Source organism: Canis lupus, chromosome 2 (genome assembly GCF_048164855.1).
Source record: "Canis lupus baileyi chromosome 2, mCanLup2.hap1, whole genome shotgun sequence".
NCBI lineage: Eukaryota > Metazoa > Chordata > Mammalia > Carnivora > Canidae > Canis > Canis lupus.
This window is the reverse complement of record NC_132839.1, coordinates 93,062,219-93,075,479: the sequence shown is the minus strand read 5'-3', so window position 1 is coordinate 93,075,479 and position 13,261 is coordinate 93,062,219. Positions and strand designations below refer to the sequence as shown.

Genomic DNA, 13,261 nt, shown 5'->3' with positions numbered 1-13,261 from the left:
CGTCCCGCCGCCGCAGGTCGGAGCCGCCCAGGGGCCGCCTGGCCCGAGCACAGGCTCCTCCGCGGGCGGCGGGGAACCGCGGGAGGACCCGCCACCCAGGGGCGGCGCTCCGGGTCCGCAGGCTGCGGCCCCGCCCCTCCCGGCCCCGCCCCCGCAGCGAGGCCCCGCCCCTCCCGGGCCCCGCCCCCGCAGCGAGGCCCCGCCCCGCGGCCCCGTCCCTCCCCGCCCCTCACTAACCCCGCCCCCAAAGGCCCCGCCCCTCCCCGCGGCCCCGCCCCCAGAGACACCGCCCCTCCACAAAAAGGCCCCGCCCCTTCCCCGCCCCCACGGAGCCCTGCCCCTCGCCTCGAGGCCACGCCCCCGCAACAGGCCCCGCCCCTCCCCGAGGCCCCGCCCCCAGCGACACCCCCACAAGGCCCCGCCCCCACGGGCCCCGCCCCCTCACCCCGAGGCCCCGCCCCGCCCCGCCCCGCTCCGCGGCCCCAGAACCCACCCACGTGGTGTGCGACCCGGAGGCGGAACCGGCCGGCGCGGCGTAGACCCGAGCTCCCGGAGCGCTGTGGGGACGCGCCCCCCGCCCCCGCCCCCGCCCCCGCGCCCGCGCCCCCCGCCCGGCCATGCGGCCCCCCGGCCCCCGCGCCCCCGGGCTGGCGCTGCTGGCCGCGCTGCTGGCGGCGCCCCGGGCCCTCGCAGAGGCCCCGCACCTGGTGCTCGTGGACGCGGCCCGCGCGCTGCGGCCCCTGCGGCCCTTCTGGAGGAGCACCGGCTTCTGGTGAGGGCTCCGCGGGGGAAACTGAGGCCCGACAGGCCCGGCCCGGGCTTCTGGGCCCCCGTGGCCTGCGGGAGAGCCGCGGCCCCGCCCTCGCGGCTGCACCCGGGCCCGCGGGAGGGGCAGGGCCCGGGACCGTCCAGGGGCAGGCGCCGTGACCTCGGCCGTCCCTGGGGTGACCGCACCCCACCCCCCCCCACCCCCCCCCCCACCCCGGCCCCAGCTGCGGCCCCGCCCAGGGGAGAAGGAGCAGGGTGCTGCCGGGGGGTGCTCGCCCCTCCGAGCCCCGGTCTCCGTAAACACGAGACTCCACCACAGCCTTCCTGCTCTTGGGGTCATTTTATTCCGGGGCGGAGCGGGGGTTGGCAGGCACTGCCCGGGCCGCTGCTGGAGCCTGGCGTCCTGGGCCTCCCGGGCCGTCGGGGGCACTAATGCCCGCCCCCTCGCTCTGCCCCAGCCCCCCCCTGCCGCACAGCCAGGCTGACCGCTATGACCTCAGCTGGGACCAGCAGCTCAACCTGGCCTATGTGGGTGCTGTCCCTCACGGGGGCATCGAGCAGGTCCGGACCCACTGGCTGCTGGAGCTCATCACGGCCAGGTGAGTGGTGGGCAGCTGGGAGAGCCGGCTGGGGGCTGGAGAGCGAGGCTGGGGCAGGTCAGGTGCGGAGGTGGGCGGGAGGCAGGAGGGAGGGGGGCCCATCGTCCACTGTTCCTCGTGGAGAGGCTGTGTGGGGGCCGGGCGGCCCCTGGACTGGGCACAGCTGGCTCCCCGCGGGGCTCACTGAGGGGCTCAGGGTCAAGGTGGTGTCTCCTGCAGTGGCTCCGTGGCTGGACACACCCACGCAGCCCGGCCCTGTGCTCACCGGTCAGGCCTTGGAGGAACGCGGCCCAGGGGCCCTGCCCTGCAGGCTGCAGGCATAGGGGACACCCAGGGGTGTGTTTGGAAGTCCAGAGACACAGAGATCCTCGCACCCCCGGCCGCGGTGGGACTGGCACGGGACAGGCCAAGGGACCAGTACCCGATTGGCACCTGGGAGGCATCCTGACCACGTCGGGGCCCTTGTTCAAATAAGACGGTGACACCCGGCGTCACGTTGACTTGCAAGACCACTGTTGAAGCTCTTGACTTCAACGGGCCTGGGTCCCTGTGTGCTCCCTGGCTCCCCCAGGCCAGAGGGCACAGCCTCCGCTTGGAGGGTTGAGGTGATGGACACGGGTGACTGAGCCGGAGCCTGCCTGCCGGGGGCCCCGGGGTCGGGCGCTGGCTCTAGAGGGTGGAGTCGGTGGCTGCTGCCTCCCTGCGGCGGGCTCGGGCCACCTGCACGGCGCCATGCACGCTGTGGAACAGCTGCGCCTCCTCGGCCGCGTCCCCCGGGTCGTCCCCGAGGAAGCCACCTCTCCTCAGGGTGTTCCTCACCAAGGGGCTGCAGCAGGCCAGGAGCAGGGTGATGTCCAGGGCCCCGTAGTCCCGGCGCAGGTCCCGCAGCGTAGCCACGCCGGCTGCATCCAGGAAGAGCAGCGGGGCGCAGTCGATGACGACGGCGTGGAAGCCGCCCTCCGTGGGCATCAATGCGGCCGAGCTGCCCGCCGGGCCCAGGTCCACGCCCCCGACGGCGTCCCCCTCACCCGCGCCTGCGCCCGGGCCCCGCTCCTTCCTCCTGGCGGCGGCCTGCCCGGCATCCAGCCCCGTGAGGCCGTACAGCGACCGCAGGAAGAAGTCCTTGTTGGCGTAGTAGAGCGGCCCCGCGAAGCGGAACACCCTCACCCCGGGCTCGGGGACCAGGCCCTCGAACTCCGCGGCGTCCTCGTAGAAGCCCGTGTCCCCGATCTGGGCGAGCAGGACCGCTCGGGGGCGCTGCGTGCGGCCGGCCAGGCTGAGCAGAGACAGGACGAGGCCGGCCAGCAGCCCCGCCTCCACGCTGAGCAGCACGCACGTGGCCGCCGTGGCCACCCACACCAGCGCGTCGGCCGGGCTGAGCCGCCACAGCTGCGGCACGTCCCTCACCTTGCGCAGGGCCCCCCGCAGGCTGACCACGATGACGCAGGCCAGCACGCAGCGCTGCAGGTCCCGGAACAGCGGCGCCAGAGCCAGCAGGACCAGCAGCACCACGGCGGCGCTGACCACGCTGGACAGCTGCGTGCGGCAGCCGGTGGCCGTCTTCACCAGGGTCTTGCTCAGGGCGGCACTGGTGACGTAGCAGTGGAAGAAGGCCGGCAGCACGTTGCAGCAGCCCACGGCCAGCAGCTCCTGGTTGGCTCGCACCGAATAGCCGTGGCTCCGGGCAAACATCTCCGCCAGCGAGATGGAGAAGGCGGACGCCACGAGGGCCAGGGGCACGGCATCCAGCACCACGCGCCACATCAGCCCAGGGTCCGGCACCCGGGGGGCCACGAAGCCAGTGGGGATGTCCCCGGCCACGCTGGAGCCGAAGCGTTCGTGGAACTGCCCGTAGTGGGACACTAGCGTGGCTGTCACGATGACCAGCAGCTCCGTGGGCAGTGGCACCTTGAGGCGGTGCCGGCAGCGGTCTGCGAGCTCCTTGGCGGCCAGCAGCACGACCAGGCACGTGGCGCTGGTGAGCACGTCGCACAGGTTGGCCTGGCCGATGGAGCGCAGCAGGCTCAGCCACGTGCTGACCACCATGCCGAGCCCTTGGTGCCGCGGGATCTGCACGCCTAGCAGGTGCCTCAGCTGGGAGGTCAGGATGGTCACCGAGGCCCCCATGGCGAAGCCATCGAGCAGTGGCTGGGAGAGGTAGGCGGACACGAAGCCCAGCCGGAGGATGCCCATGAGGACCTGAGGACAGAGTGTGGTCAGGGCATCAGGCGGCCGGGCGGCACAGGGTGGCCGTGGCACGGAGCCTAACGCCCCTTCGTCGCTGTTGTTCTTTCCTGAGTGAACTGTGTCCAGAGTCCCCTGCACACGCGTGTGCTCACACAGGCACAGCGGACCCTGGAGGTTCCCGGTCTGGTCCTCTCACACGTGCGGGCTCCAGACATTGGAAAGCAGCTCCTTCCTCCCGCCCTGCGAGTGGCACTGCCCCCTCCCAGGAGACCTGGGGCCCCTCGGAGGGTGACCCTGGGGTGGACAGGAGAGCCCTGGGTGTGGGGACGCTGCGGGAAGAGAGGCAGCCTCTCGGGGTCTCGCCCAGGACGGGAGACCGGGGAGCCATGTGGGCCACACTCGGGCCAGCCGCTCGTGTCGGGGCTGCAGGCCTGGGGGCCCACCCTGGGGAGCCGGCCCAGCCCACCTGGGCCCCTGCCCGCTCTGTCCTGGCCTTGTGGGTTAAAGCCGGCGTTCTCCGAGCCCCGACCCCATGCTGCCCTGGGCTTGGCCCTCTCTCGGGGTCGGCCCCTCACCTGGTAAATCCCGGCCACCAGGGTGAGGGCGGTGGCGACGCGAATGGCGTAGCAGTCCTGCCCGCAGTCCGGCGGCCCGAGCCCCGCGGCGGAGGCGGAGGCGTTGGCGGCGCTGCCGTTGGCCGCGGGCCCGGGGCCGTCCTGGGCAGGGCCAAAGCCGGCCAGCAGGAGCTCGCGGTCCACCACCTGGCCCACCATGAGGCACAGCAGGCTGAAGATCCCCACGGACACGTGGCGGGACGTGCCCATGACGAAGTAGATGAGGTTCGCGAAGAACGACGTGTAGAGGCTGTAGATGGGCTGCAGCCCCGCCAGCAGCGAGTAGGCGATGGCCTGGGGCACCAGGATGATGCCGATGACCAGCCCCGACATGACGTCGCCCGCCAGGGCCTCCCGCGGCCGGTACTGGCGCAGCCAGCGTGTGGCGGGCAGCAGATCCTGCACCCATGCCCAGGCGCCCCGCGTGCTGCACGTGCAGCTGCGCCACAGCCTGGCTTTGAGCGTCTCGCGCAGGCCCAGGGGCACCGGGGACCGCCTGCGCACCAGCACCGGCCCCCCGCCCCGCCGCGGGCACTCAGGGGACACCTCCATCCTGGCGAGCCACGCTCTGGGGAAAACCTGCAACGCAGGGGGCGTCAGGGCGGTGCGGGAGGGCCGTGCAGGGACCCAGGCCTCTCCCCTGCTCGCCGGCCACCTCCCTGTACGGCCCTGCCCCGCGCACGGCCGAGGCCCCTCCTGCTCCCCTCCGCACCCCTGGACCCTCGGCCACCCTTCCATCACCTCTGTACCCTGGGGGGTCTGCCCCCCCCACACACACGGCGGAGGCTCCTCCTCCTCCCCTTCTGCATCCCGGGACCCTCACCGCCCTTGCGTCACCTCTGCACCGTGGGCTTGGAGGGAGGAAGACGGCCCCGGCTGCCCCCGATGCCCCCTGATGCAGAGACCCCGCGTCTGTGCCGGGAGGGCTGCTCCGACAGCGGCGCTGGCCGCCCCAGGTCCCTGCAGCGGAATTCCGGGACGTGCTTTGGGGGGGTGTCAGCGGGGCCGGCGGGGAGGGACGTTGGGGTGAGTGGCCTCTGTGCCCTGCTGGGGCACCCGGGGCCGCCCTGACATGGGCTGGGGTCAGAGCCCATGGCTGCGTCCCTGTTCCGAGGTGGCTCAACCCCCAGGACTCGGAGTGGAGGACAGGCAGGCACAGGCCCCGTGAGCCCCGGGGGACCTGGGGTTGTGGTTCCTTCCCGGGAGGGCCTCCCCACCCAGGCCCCCCGCCCGAGCCCCCAGGGTCCAGGCCTGTGCCCAGGGTCTCCAGAGACTCCAGGCCGCCCTGGCCCCTTCAGCGGGGCTACCCCGCGGTGCGCCCGGGACTCCGCGGTCCTGCAGCCCCCGGGCTCTTACCTGCGGGAGCCCTGACGGCGGCGGCTGTGCTGGTCGGCGGGGCCGGGGCCGCGGGGTCTGGCCGGGCGGGGGCCGCCGGCTGCGGGCTGAGCTGGGCTTGCGGTTCAATGATTTACCCCAGAGACTGCTGAGTCATGGGCTCCCCCAGACCTGCGTTACCTGAGCGGCTAATCCAGGTGCTCCGCCCGCCCGCCCGCGAGCCCAGCTCCCAAACAACTGCGCGCCTCCCCGCCGCCCCGCATGTGCACAGTGTGGGCGAGGGCGCTGGGGTCCTTGGGGAGGCGGGCGGCCCGTGAGCGCAGCCAGGCCTGGGCGGGGGCAGGCGGGCCGTGACCCCCAGGCTCCGGGGCCTGTGCGCAGTCAGGGCTGACCACGGGTGGGCAGAGGGCAGGGCCCGGGAGGCCTGGTGTCTTCACCCCCCATCCTCCCCCATTCTGCCGTGACACGGGCTGGTCTCTGCCGGAGCGTGGGTGCCGTGTCCCCGCGACCGCTGTGCACTGGGCCGCTAGGGCCCCGGGCTCTGTTCTGTGTGCTGGGCGGGCAGAGGCCGCTGGCTAAGTGCGTGTGCACGTGCGTGTGGATTGCCGAGGGCAGGCGGCCAGCAGGCAGCAGGACGCGCCGTGGCCGGGTGTGCACCAGCAGATGTGCCCCACCAGTGACTCGCTGCGGGGTGCAGGTGGCCGTCTTTAAAGTGCTGTTCCGCTGTCAGTCGTGTTTCCGTGGAGTCTGCAGGTGCACTTCCACCACCCGGATCTGGGGGTCATGCGCAGAGGGCGCACCCCACGGGCGGCCTTGGCCAGAGCTCCTGCTGCGCTCCCGGGGCAGAGCTCGGGTCTTCCCTCCACAGTCAGCCTGGACCCCCTTGGCCTGCGCAGCTGTTTGCCAGCTCAGGAGCCGTGTCGGGGACGCAGGTGGACGTGGGGGGCAGCTCAGAGCCTCGGGTGTCCCTGGGGCCTGTAGGCGCTCAGGTGCTGAGGCCAGTAGCGGGTGAGGGGGCTCGGCCTTTGTCTCCTGCCCCAGCTCCTGCTCAGCCCCGAGCAAACCCCCGGGGGGGGGGGCACAAGTTGTGTGACACAGAGGACTCTGGTGCACGGAGCGGTGGTGCCATGCACGTGCGTGCTGGGTGCTGGCGTGGGCCCCGGGTGACTCCGGGTGGAGGCCCGCTGTGGGAGGGGGCCCTGCCTCTGCGGGAAGGGGAGGGCGGCAGTGTCTGGGGCGCTGGGCCGCAAGCGCCTGGGGGGAGGCTCGGGCAGGTGGGGATAGTTCAGGGAGGGCTCCTTGGGGCCCGGAGCCCCCAACCCGCGGCTTGGGCGTGGGCCCCTCCCGCCGCCTCCCTGTGCATGGAGGCCGCTGGTGGGCGCCGCCGTCTGCCCCGCGTGACCTAGGGCCCACTCCCCGCCGCCCCGCGCCCCCAGCTGCAGACCTCACCGGCGGGGTTCACCCCCTGGAACCTCCCCCACGGGCCTTCTGGCCGGCCCTGGGCCACGGGGCCAGCTCCTGCATGTGGGCCTGGAATCACCGCTGTGAAGTGCCCAGTACACTGCGCTGCGAAGGCAACCGGGGGCCCTGGGCGCAGAGGCCGGACGCAGCTCCGCTCGCAGGGCGCCCCGCCCCGCCCTCTCCTGCCCCCCCCCCGCCCTCTCCTGCCCCCCCCCCGCCCCCCTGCCCCGTCCAGGCCGACGCCGGGCGCGTAGGGGGCGGGGCGTGGCCGCGGCTCCGAGCTCCTGCCCCCGCCCCCCCTGCGCGCCCCCCACGCCCGCCCCGCGCACGTGCAGCCGGGCCCCCCCACCCCCCGCCCCGCCCCGCCCCGCCCCCGCCCGCGCACTCACCCCGGGGCGCCGCTCCGTCCCCCGCGCACGCGCCGGCCCTGCGGTGGGGGGCGGGGGCCGCGCGCCCTGAATGGGCCCTTTGTGCCGCCGCAGCCGCCCGCGTGCCAGGAGCCGGAGGAGGCCGGGGCCGCGGACCGAGGCTGTCGTGGCCGGTCGCGCCCCCCCCGCCCCCGCCCCCGCCGCGGCCTCTGGCACCGGGACGCCCCGCGGGAGCCCTCAGCGCGGTCTCGCACGGCCTCCCGGGCCCCGACAGGTGTACTGGCCCCCAGGGCATCCCGGGCCGAGGCCGGCGGGGGGCGCAGGCTGGGGAGGGGCGGGAGGCCCCCCAGGCCCCGGCTCCAGCGGTGCAGGCCCGCCGGGCGCGGGCGGGGTGCAGGGGAAGGGGAGCCCCGCACAAGCAGCCCCCGCCCCTCCCCCCGAGCGGGACTTTGGAACCGTCTGTCTGCTCATTTAATTTTTACCCAACGCTTGTTGGTTTTGCTACCAGTCCTGACCTTTGGATGGGAGGGAAATGGGGGGGGTGAGCCCCGCGGCGGCCCCAGGGGTGGGAGGACGCAGCCCCCGGAGCGGAGCAGCCGCAGGCAGGGCTGGGAGCGGGGGACAGCGCGGCGCGGGCCGAGGGGTGCACGGGGGCCGCCGCCCCGTCCCGCTGCGCCACCCAGCGTCCGGCCAAGCCCTGGGCGGTGACCCCAGCCGGCGCCGCCCCACCTGGCGTCCACGCCGTCCGCCCGGCTGCCACGAGGGGGCGCACCGCAGGCCCCCCTGCCGTTGGCCACCTGCCCGGCAGATGGACAGACGGACAGACAGGGGAGCCCTGAGATGCCTGCCTGCCGCCTGCCCGTGCTCCTGGGCAACACCCCCACACTCAGTGCTGACACTGCACGAGCCCCACGGCCAGGTCCGCCCACGCCCCCCTGTGCCCCACACCCCTGCCCAGCCAGCTGCTCAAACCCAGGCCCGGGGCTCTGCGAGGCGGCCCCCGCGCCAGCAGATGTCCCTCGACCGTGGCCACCCATCTGCAGGTGCGCCCTGTGCCCCGCCGCGCTCCAGGTGGCCACCACCCCGTCCTGGCACTTCACCCCGCCCCCGGGGGCCCTCTCCAGACCTCATGGCAAGGGCGGACCTCTGGGGACAGTGACAGGGTCAGCGGTGGTCGGGCTGGGGGGGTAAACGGGGGGAGGACGGCGGCCTCGGGGCCGTGACGCCGGGCCCTGGGATACCGCAGGGGGCACCTGCCCTGATGCGTGCACCCAAACCCACAGAGCGCACAGCCCAGGGGGTGACCCTGACGCCCGTCTGTGGCCTGGGTGAGGACCACGCGTCTCCATGACACGCCCACTCCGGTGCAGGTTGGGGGGGCTGTGCCTCTGGGTAGGCGGGGGAAACGGGCTGTCTCCGTACCTCCTTCTCGGTTCTGCTGGAGACCTCAAACTGTCCCCAAAACGTCTTTCTAACAACGTCATGGCAGTTTTCTACTGGGATCTGTGAAAGGACTCCCCGTTTCACTGAGTTGGGGTCCCATCCTCACCGGGGTCATGAGGCCTGCGTGACCGTGTCTGTCACGACCACACCCTTCCTGCCCCAGGTCCACTAGCTTTCTGCTGCTTCGTTACATTTTCCCACCACAGGGCCTTTGCCCGTGCCACTCCGACTATTGTCCCTGGTATGCTCATTGCTGGCTCTGTCCCATTATCTAGCAGGTCCTAGGTGTCACGCCTGACGTCCCCTACCTCTTAAAGGTTCAAGTAGTTGCCTGAAGGTTCTATCCCCTTTGGGAACGTAAGCCTGGAGGGAACCAGTCCAGGAGGAGTGTAGTGGGGTGGGGCGCTGCGCCCTCCCAGTTCCCACTGCCTGCGGCACCTCCCAGAGCGTGGGGGTGCAGAGGAGGAGGCCATGGCGCCTTGTGGCCTGCTCCATCCTGTTGCACGTTCTTCCTGGGAGACCTGCCGCCTCCTGCCACCCCTGAGGCCAAAGCCGTTGCCAGCTCCTGAAGGCTTGGGGCGGGTTCCAGTGCAGGCTGGGCTGTGAGTGACCCAGAGACTTCCATCCTCAGTGTTTTCCAGGGGAGGGGCCGTGGGGCATGGGGACTGGAGTCCTGTGTGGCAATTTGCAGGCCCCCTACCTGCTCCAGTGTGGCCACAGGTCCAGCCGGGGTGCCGTCCCTCTGCCCTGACTCCAAGCGTCCTTCTGCAGGGAGTCAGCTGGGCAAGGCCTGAGCTACAACTTCACCCACCTGGATGGCTACCTGGATCTCCTCAGGGAGAACCAGCTCCTCCCAGGTAGGCCGCCAGCCCCGTCCGGGGACCTGGTCCCTCTGGGTCCTCACTGGCCGCGTGCGGAGGACTGGCCTCTGTAGGCAGGTGGCAGCTGACGGCCACCTTCTGTGTTGCAGGTTTTGAGCTGATGGGCAGCCCCTCCCAGCGCTTCACCGACTTCGAGGACAAGCGGCAGGTGTTGGCGTGGAAGGAGCTGGTGTCCCTCCTGGCCAGGAGATACATCGGTGGGTGGGCACGGGCCGCGCGCCCTGCAGGCGGTCCTCCCCCATCACCCAGGCCCCACGCCTCCCGAGCCACGGTCTCCTGATGGGGGCAGGGGCCGGGTGGGGTGGATGGGGCCCAGGGGAGCCACATCCTGGTCACAGCCAACATCACCATCAGCATAGGCGGGCCTCCCTGTGAGCTGGGGCAGGCGTGGCATTCGGGGGAACCATGGGTGACCGTGGGGCGCTCTGCAGGGAGGTATGGACTCTCATACGTTTCCAAGTGGAACTTCGAGACATGGAATGAGCCAGACCACCACGACTTCGACAACGTGACCATGACCCTGCAAGGTGGGTGGTGCCTCCCGGGGTCCTGTGAGTGTGGAAGGGGGCCCTCAGGCACCAGGGTGTGGACGCCTGTCCCTGTGCCAGGCTTCCTGAACTACTACGACGCCTGCTCTGAGGGTCTGCGTGCTGCCAGCCCGGCCCTGCGCCTTGGCGGCCCCGGGGACTCTTTCCACCCCTGGCCGCGCTCCCCCCTGTGCTGGGGCCTCCTGGAGCATTGTCACAACGGCACCAACTTCTTCACCGGGGAGCTGGGGGTGCGCCTGGACTACATCTCCCTCCACAAGAAGGTACGGTCGTCCCTGCACCCCCTGCCTCGCACCTCGGCTCCGTGTCCCTGCCGTGCGGCCCCTGCATTGCCCCCCTGCTCCGTTTCCCTGCCCTGTGGCCCTTGCATCACCCCCCGGCCCATGCTCCATGCCCCTGCCCCACACACCTGCCCTGCAGCCCCTGCATCACTCCCTGCCCCTGCACTGGGGCCCCTGCATTGCTCCCCGGCCCCATGCCCCTGCCCTGCGGCCCCTGCCCGCCGCCCCTCTGCCTGCACGCGCTCCCGCTCCCGGGGCCGCAGGAGGGCTGCCCGCAGTGGTGCTGAGGTCAGTCTCCGCAGGGCGCGGGGAGCTCCATCTACATCCTGGAACAGGAGCAGGCCACCGTGCAGCAGATCCGACGGCTCTTCCCCAAGTTCGCCGACACCCCCGTTTACAACGACGAGGCGGACCCGCTGGTGGGCTGGGCCCTGCCGCAGCCCTGGAGAGCCGACGTGACGTACGCGGCCATGGTGGTGAAGGTAGGACCCCAGGCCCTGCCCGGGAGCGGCCTGCCCCGGGGCGGGGGGGGGGCGGGGGGCGGGCGGGCCTGGAAGCGCCTCCCGCCCGCCCGGCCCGCCCGCCCGCAGGTCGTGGCGCAGCACCAGAACCCGCCCCGGGCCAACGGCAGCGCGGCCCTGCGCCCCGCGCTCCTGAGCAACGACAACGCCTTCCTGAGCTTCCACCCGCACCCGTTCACGCAGCGCACGCTCACCGCGCGCTTCCAGGTCAACGACACGGAGCCGCCGCACGTGCAGCTGCTGCGCAAGCCGGTGCTCACGGCCATGGCGCTGCTGGCCCTGCTGGGTAACGCGGCGGCGGCGCGGGCCCGAGGCCGGGGGAGCGCGGGGCGCGCCCTGCAGGGGACGGGCGGGCTGGGGGCCGCGGGGGGCGCGGGGGCGGGCGCGGGGGCCCGAGCCGCGCCCGCGACCGCCGCACCCCCGCCCGCAGACGGCCGGCAGCTGTGGGCCGAGGTGTCGCGGGGCGGGACGGTGCTGGACAGCAACCACACGGTGGGCGTCCTGGCCAGCGCGCACCTGCCGGCCGGGCCCCGGGACGCCTGGCGCGCCACCGTGCTGCTCTACGCGAGCGACGACACGCGCGCCCACGCCGCCCGCGCCGTGCCCGTGACGCTGCGCCTGCTCGGGGTGCCGCGGGGCCCAGGTGAGCCGCGCCCGGGGGCGGGGCGGGCGGGGCGGGGGCCGCGGGGGGCGGGGCGGGGGCCGCGGGGGGCGGGGCGGCCGGCGTGGCTCCAGCCGCAGGCTCCGCAGGGCTCGTCTACGTCACCCTGGCCCTGGACAACCCGCGCTGCAGCCCCCACGGCGAGTGGCAGCGCCTGGGCCGGCCCGTCTTCCCCACGGCGGAGGAGTTCCGGCGCATGCGCGCAGCCGAGGTCCGCAGGGGCGGGGCCTAGGCCAAGGGGGCGGGGCTGCGGGGCGGGGCCTAGGTCAGGGGGCGGGGCCGAGACCGAGGCCCTGAGTGCCGCTCCCGTCCCCAGGACCCGGTGGCCGAGGCGCCGCGCCCCTTCCCCGCCAGCGGCCGCCTGACGCTCAGCGTGGAGCTGCGGCTGCCCTCGCTGCTGCTGCTGCACGTGTGCGCGCGCCCGGAGAAGCCGCCGGGACCGGCAAGTGGCCGCCCCCGCCCCCGCCGCCCCGGGCCCGCCACCCCCGCCGCCCCCATCACGGAGCCTCTCTCCCTGCAGGTGACCCGGCTCCGTGCCCTGCCCTTGACCCGTGGGCAGGTGCTTTTGGTGTGGTCGGATGAGCGCGTGGGCTCCAAGTGCGTGAGTGCGCTCTCCCCGCGCGCCTGGGGCCCTCCGGCCGCTGTCCCCCCGCCCGGCCCGCCCCTCGCGGCCACAGTGCCCACGGGGTCACTCCAGTGCTCCTCCCCCACGGGGTCACTCCAGTGCTCCTCCCCCCCCCCCCCCCCCCGGTTACCGCCGCACGGTGGCCCGGACCTCACACCCTGCTTGGCCTGGGTCGGGGCACCTGCAGGGAAGGTGTGCAGGTGGCGCCCAGGCTCCAGTCCCCTTCCTACCCCGAGAGCGGCCTGTGGCCCCTGCAGGGAGAGTCCAGGGCCCCGGGGAGGGCTCAGAGGGGGAATGCGGCTGAGTCCACCCCGTCCCCCCACCTGGGTGCCAGTCCTCCTCCCGTCCGACCCCCCCAGGTGCCTGTGGACCTATGAGATCCAGTTCTCCGCGGATGGAGAAGTGTACACGCCCATCAGCAGGAAGCCATCCACCTTTAACCTGTTTGTGTTCAGCCCAGGTGTGCTTGCCACCCTGTGCCCTGCCCTTAGCAGCCCCGTTTCTGGGCTTCAGCCCGCGTCCTCTAGGGTGCAGCCCAGGGTTTGCCGAGCCCGGAGCTACGGAGCTCTAGACCCTTGGGGTGGGCCCAGGGGGGCGCACACTCAACAGGTGTGTTTGCCTCCTCAGAGTCAGCCGTCACCTCTGGCTCCTACCGGGTTCGAGCGGTGGACTACTGGGCCCGACCGGGCCCCTTCTCGACCCGCGTGCACTACGTGGAGGTCCCTGCACCGTCAGGGCCGCCGCGGCCCAGTGACTGTGAGCGGTGCTGACCTCGGAGCCGCGGAGGCCAGGCGCTGAGATGGGCCTCCAAGGAAGGCCCTCGTCCGCCGGGGATGGACGCAGCCCGTCCGTGGGCTCCGCTCCTTCTGTGCTGTCTCACTCCCTTAAAGTGCCTTTGTGCTCACCAGTCTGGGTCGGCCTTTCTGGGCAGGCACGGGGCACACTGGGGACCGTGGCTGCCCTCAGCCT

At 73.2% G+C, this 13,261-nt stretch overlaps 2 protein-coding genes and 1 long non-coding RNA gene across 9 annotated transcripts; 1 reads left to right on the top strand and 2 right to left on the bottom strand.

The window, feature by feature from the left end:
- The first annotated feature begins 617 nt into the window (after nucleotides 1-617).
- IDUA (alpha-L-iduronidase) lies at nucleotides 618-13,199 on the top strand. 5 transcript variants are annotated; one of them, XM_072809857.1, is made up of 14 exons: nucleotides 618-772; nucleotides 1,227-1,367; nucleotides 9,547-9,632; nucleotides 9,746-9,853; nucleotides 10,088-10,183; nucleotides 10,265-10,467; nucleotides 10,788-10,967; nucleotides 11,076-11,292; nucleotides 11,437-11,649; nucleotides 11,757-11,878; nucleotides 11,984-12,109; nucleotides 12,188-12,264; nucleotides 12,652-12,752; nucleotides 12,920-13,199. In XM_072809857.1, exons 1-14 carry the CDS (start codon nucleotides 618-620, stop codon nucleotides 13,060-13,062), a joined length of 1,968 nt encoding a protein of 655 aa, XP_072665958.1. In that variant the 3' UTR covers nucleotides 13,063-13,199. The 5 variants fall into 5 exon arrangements, 4 of the variants coding, with proteins under 4 accessions (XP_072665958.1, XP_072665977.1, XP_072665974.1 ...); XM_072809876.1 differs by lacking the exons at nucleotides 618-772; nucleotides 1,227-1,367 and adding an exon at nucleotides 7,562-7,606 and having other exon boundaries at nucleotides 10,088-10,467; XR_012023056.1 differs by lacking the exons at nucleotides 618-772; nucleotides 1,227-1,367 and adding an exon at nucleotides 8,120-8,375 and having other exon boundaries at nucleotides 10,088-10,467; nucleotides 12,188-12,268.
- SLC26A1 (solute carrier family 26 member 1) lies at nucleotides 1,090-7,160 on the bottom strand. 3 transcript variants are annotated; one of them, XM_072809854.1, is made up of 4 exons: nucleotides 5,525-7,160; nucleotides 4,992-5,128; nucleotides 4,130-4,747; nucleotides 1,090-3,566 (listed from the first exon to the last, which is right to left on the bottom strand). In XM_072809854.1, the coding sequence occupies exons 3-4, from the start codon at nucleotides 4,718-4,720 to the stop codon at nucleotides 2,037-2,039; spliced, it is 2,121 nt and encodes a 706-aa protein (XP_072665955.1). In that variant the 5' UTR covers nucleotides 4,721-4,747; nucleotides 4,992-5,128; nucleotides 5,525-7,160; the 3' UTR covers nucleotides 1,090-2,036. The 3 variants fall into 3 exon arrangements, with proteins under 3 accessions (XP_072665955.1, XP_072665954.1, XP_072665956.1); XM_072809853.1 differs by having other exon boundaries at nucleotides 5,006-5,128; XM_072809855.1 differs by lacking the exon at nucleotides 5,525-7,160 and having other exon boundaries at nucleotides 4,992-5,454.
- Nucleotides 8,722-11,178, bottom strand: LOC140623449 (uncharacterized). The gene is made up of 2 exons (XR_012023066.1): nucleotides 10,735-11,178; nucleotides 8,722-10,205 (listed from the first exon to the last, which is right to left on the bottom strand). It is a non-coding gene; the product is annotated as an uncharacterized lncRNA (long non-coding RNA).
- Nucleotides 13,200-13,261: the final 62 nt, after the last annotated feature.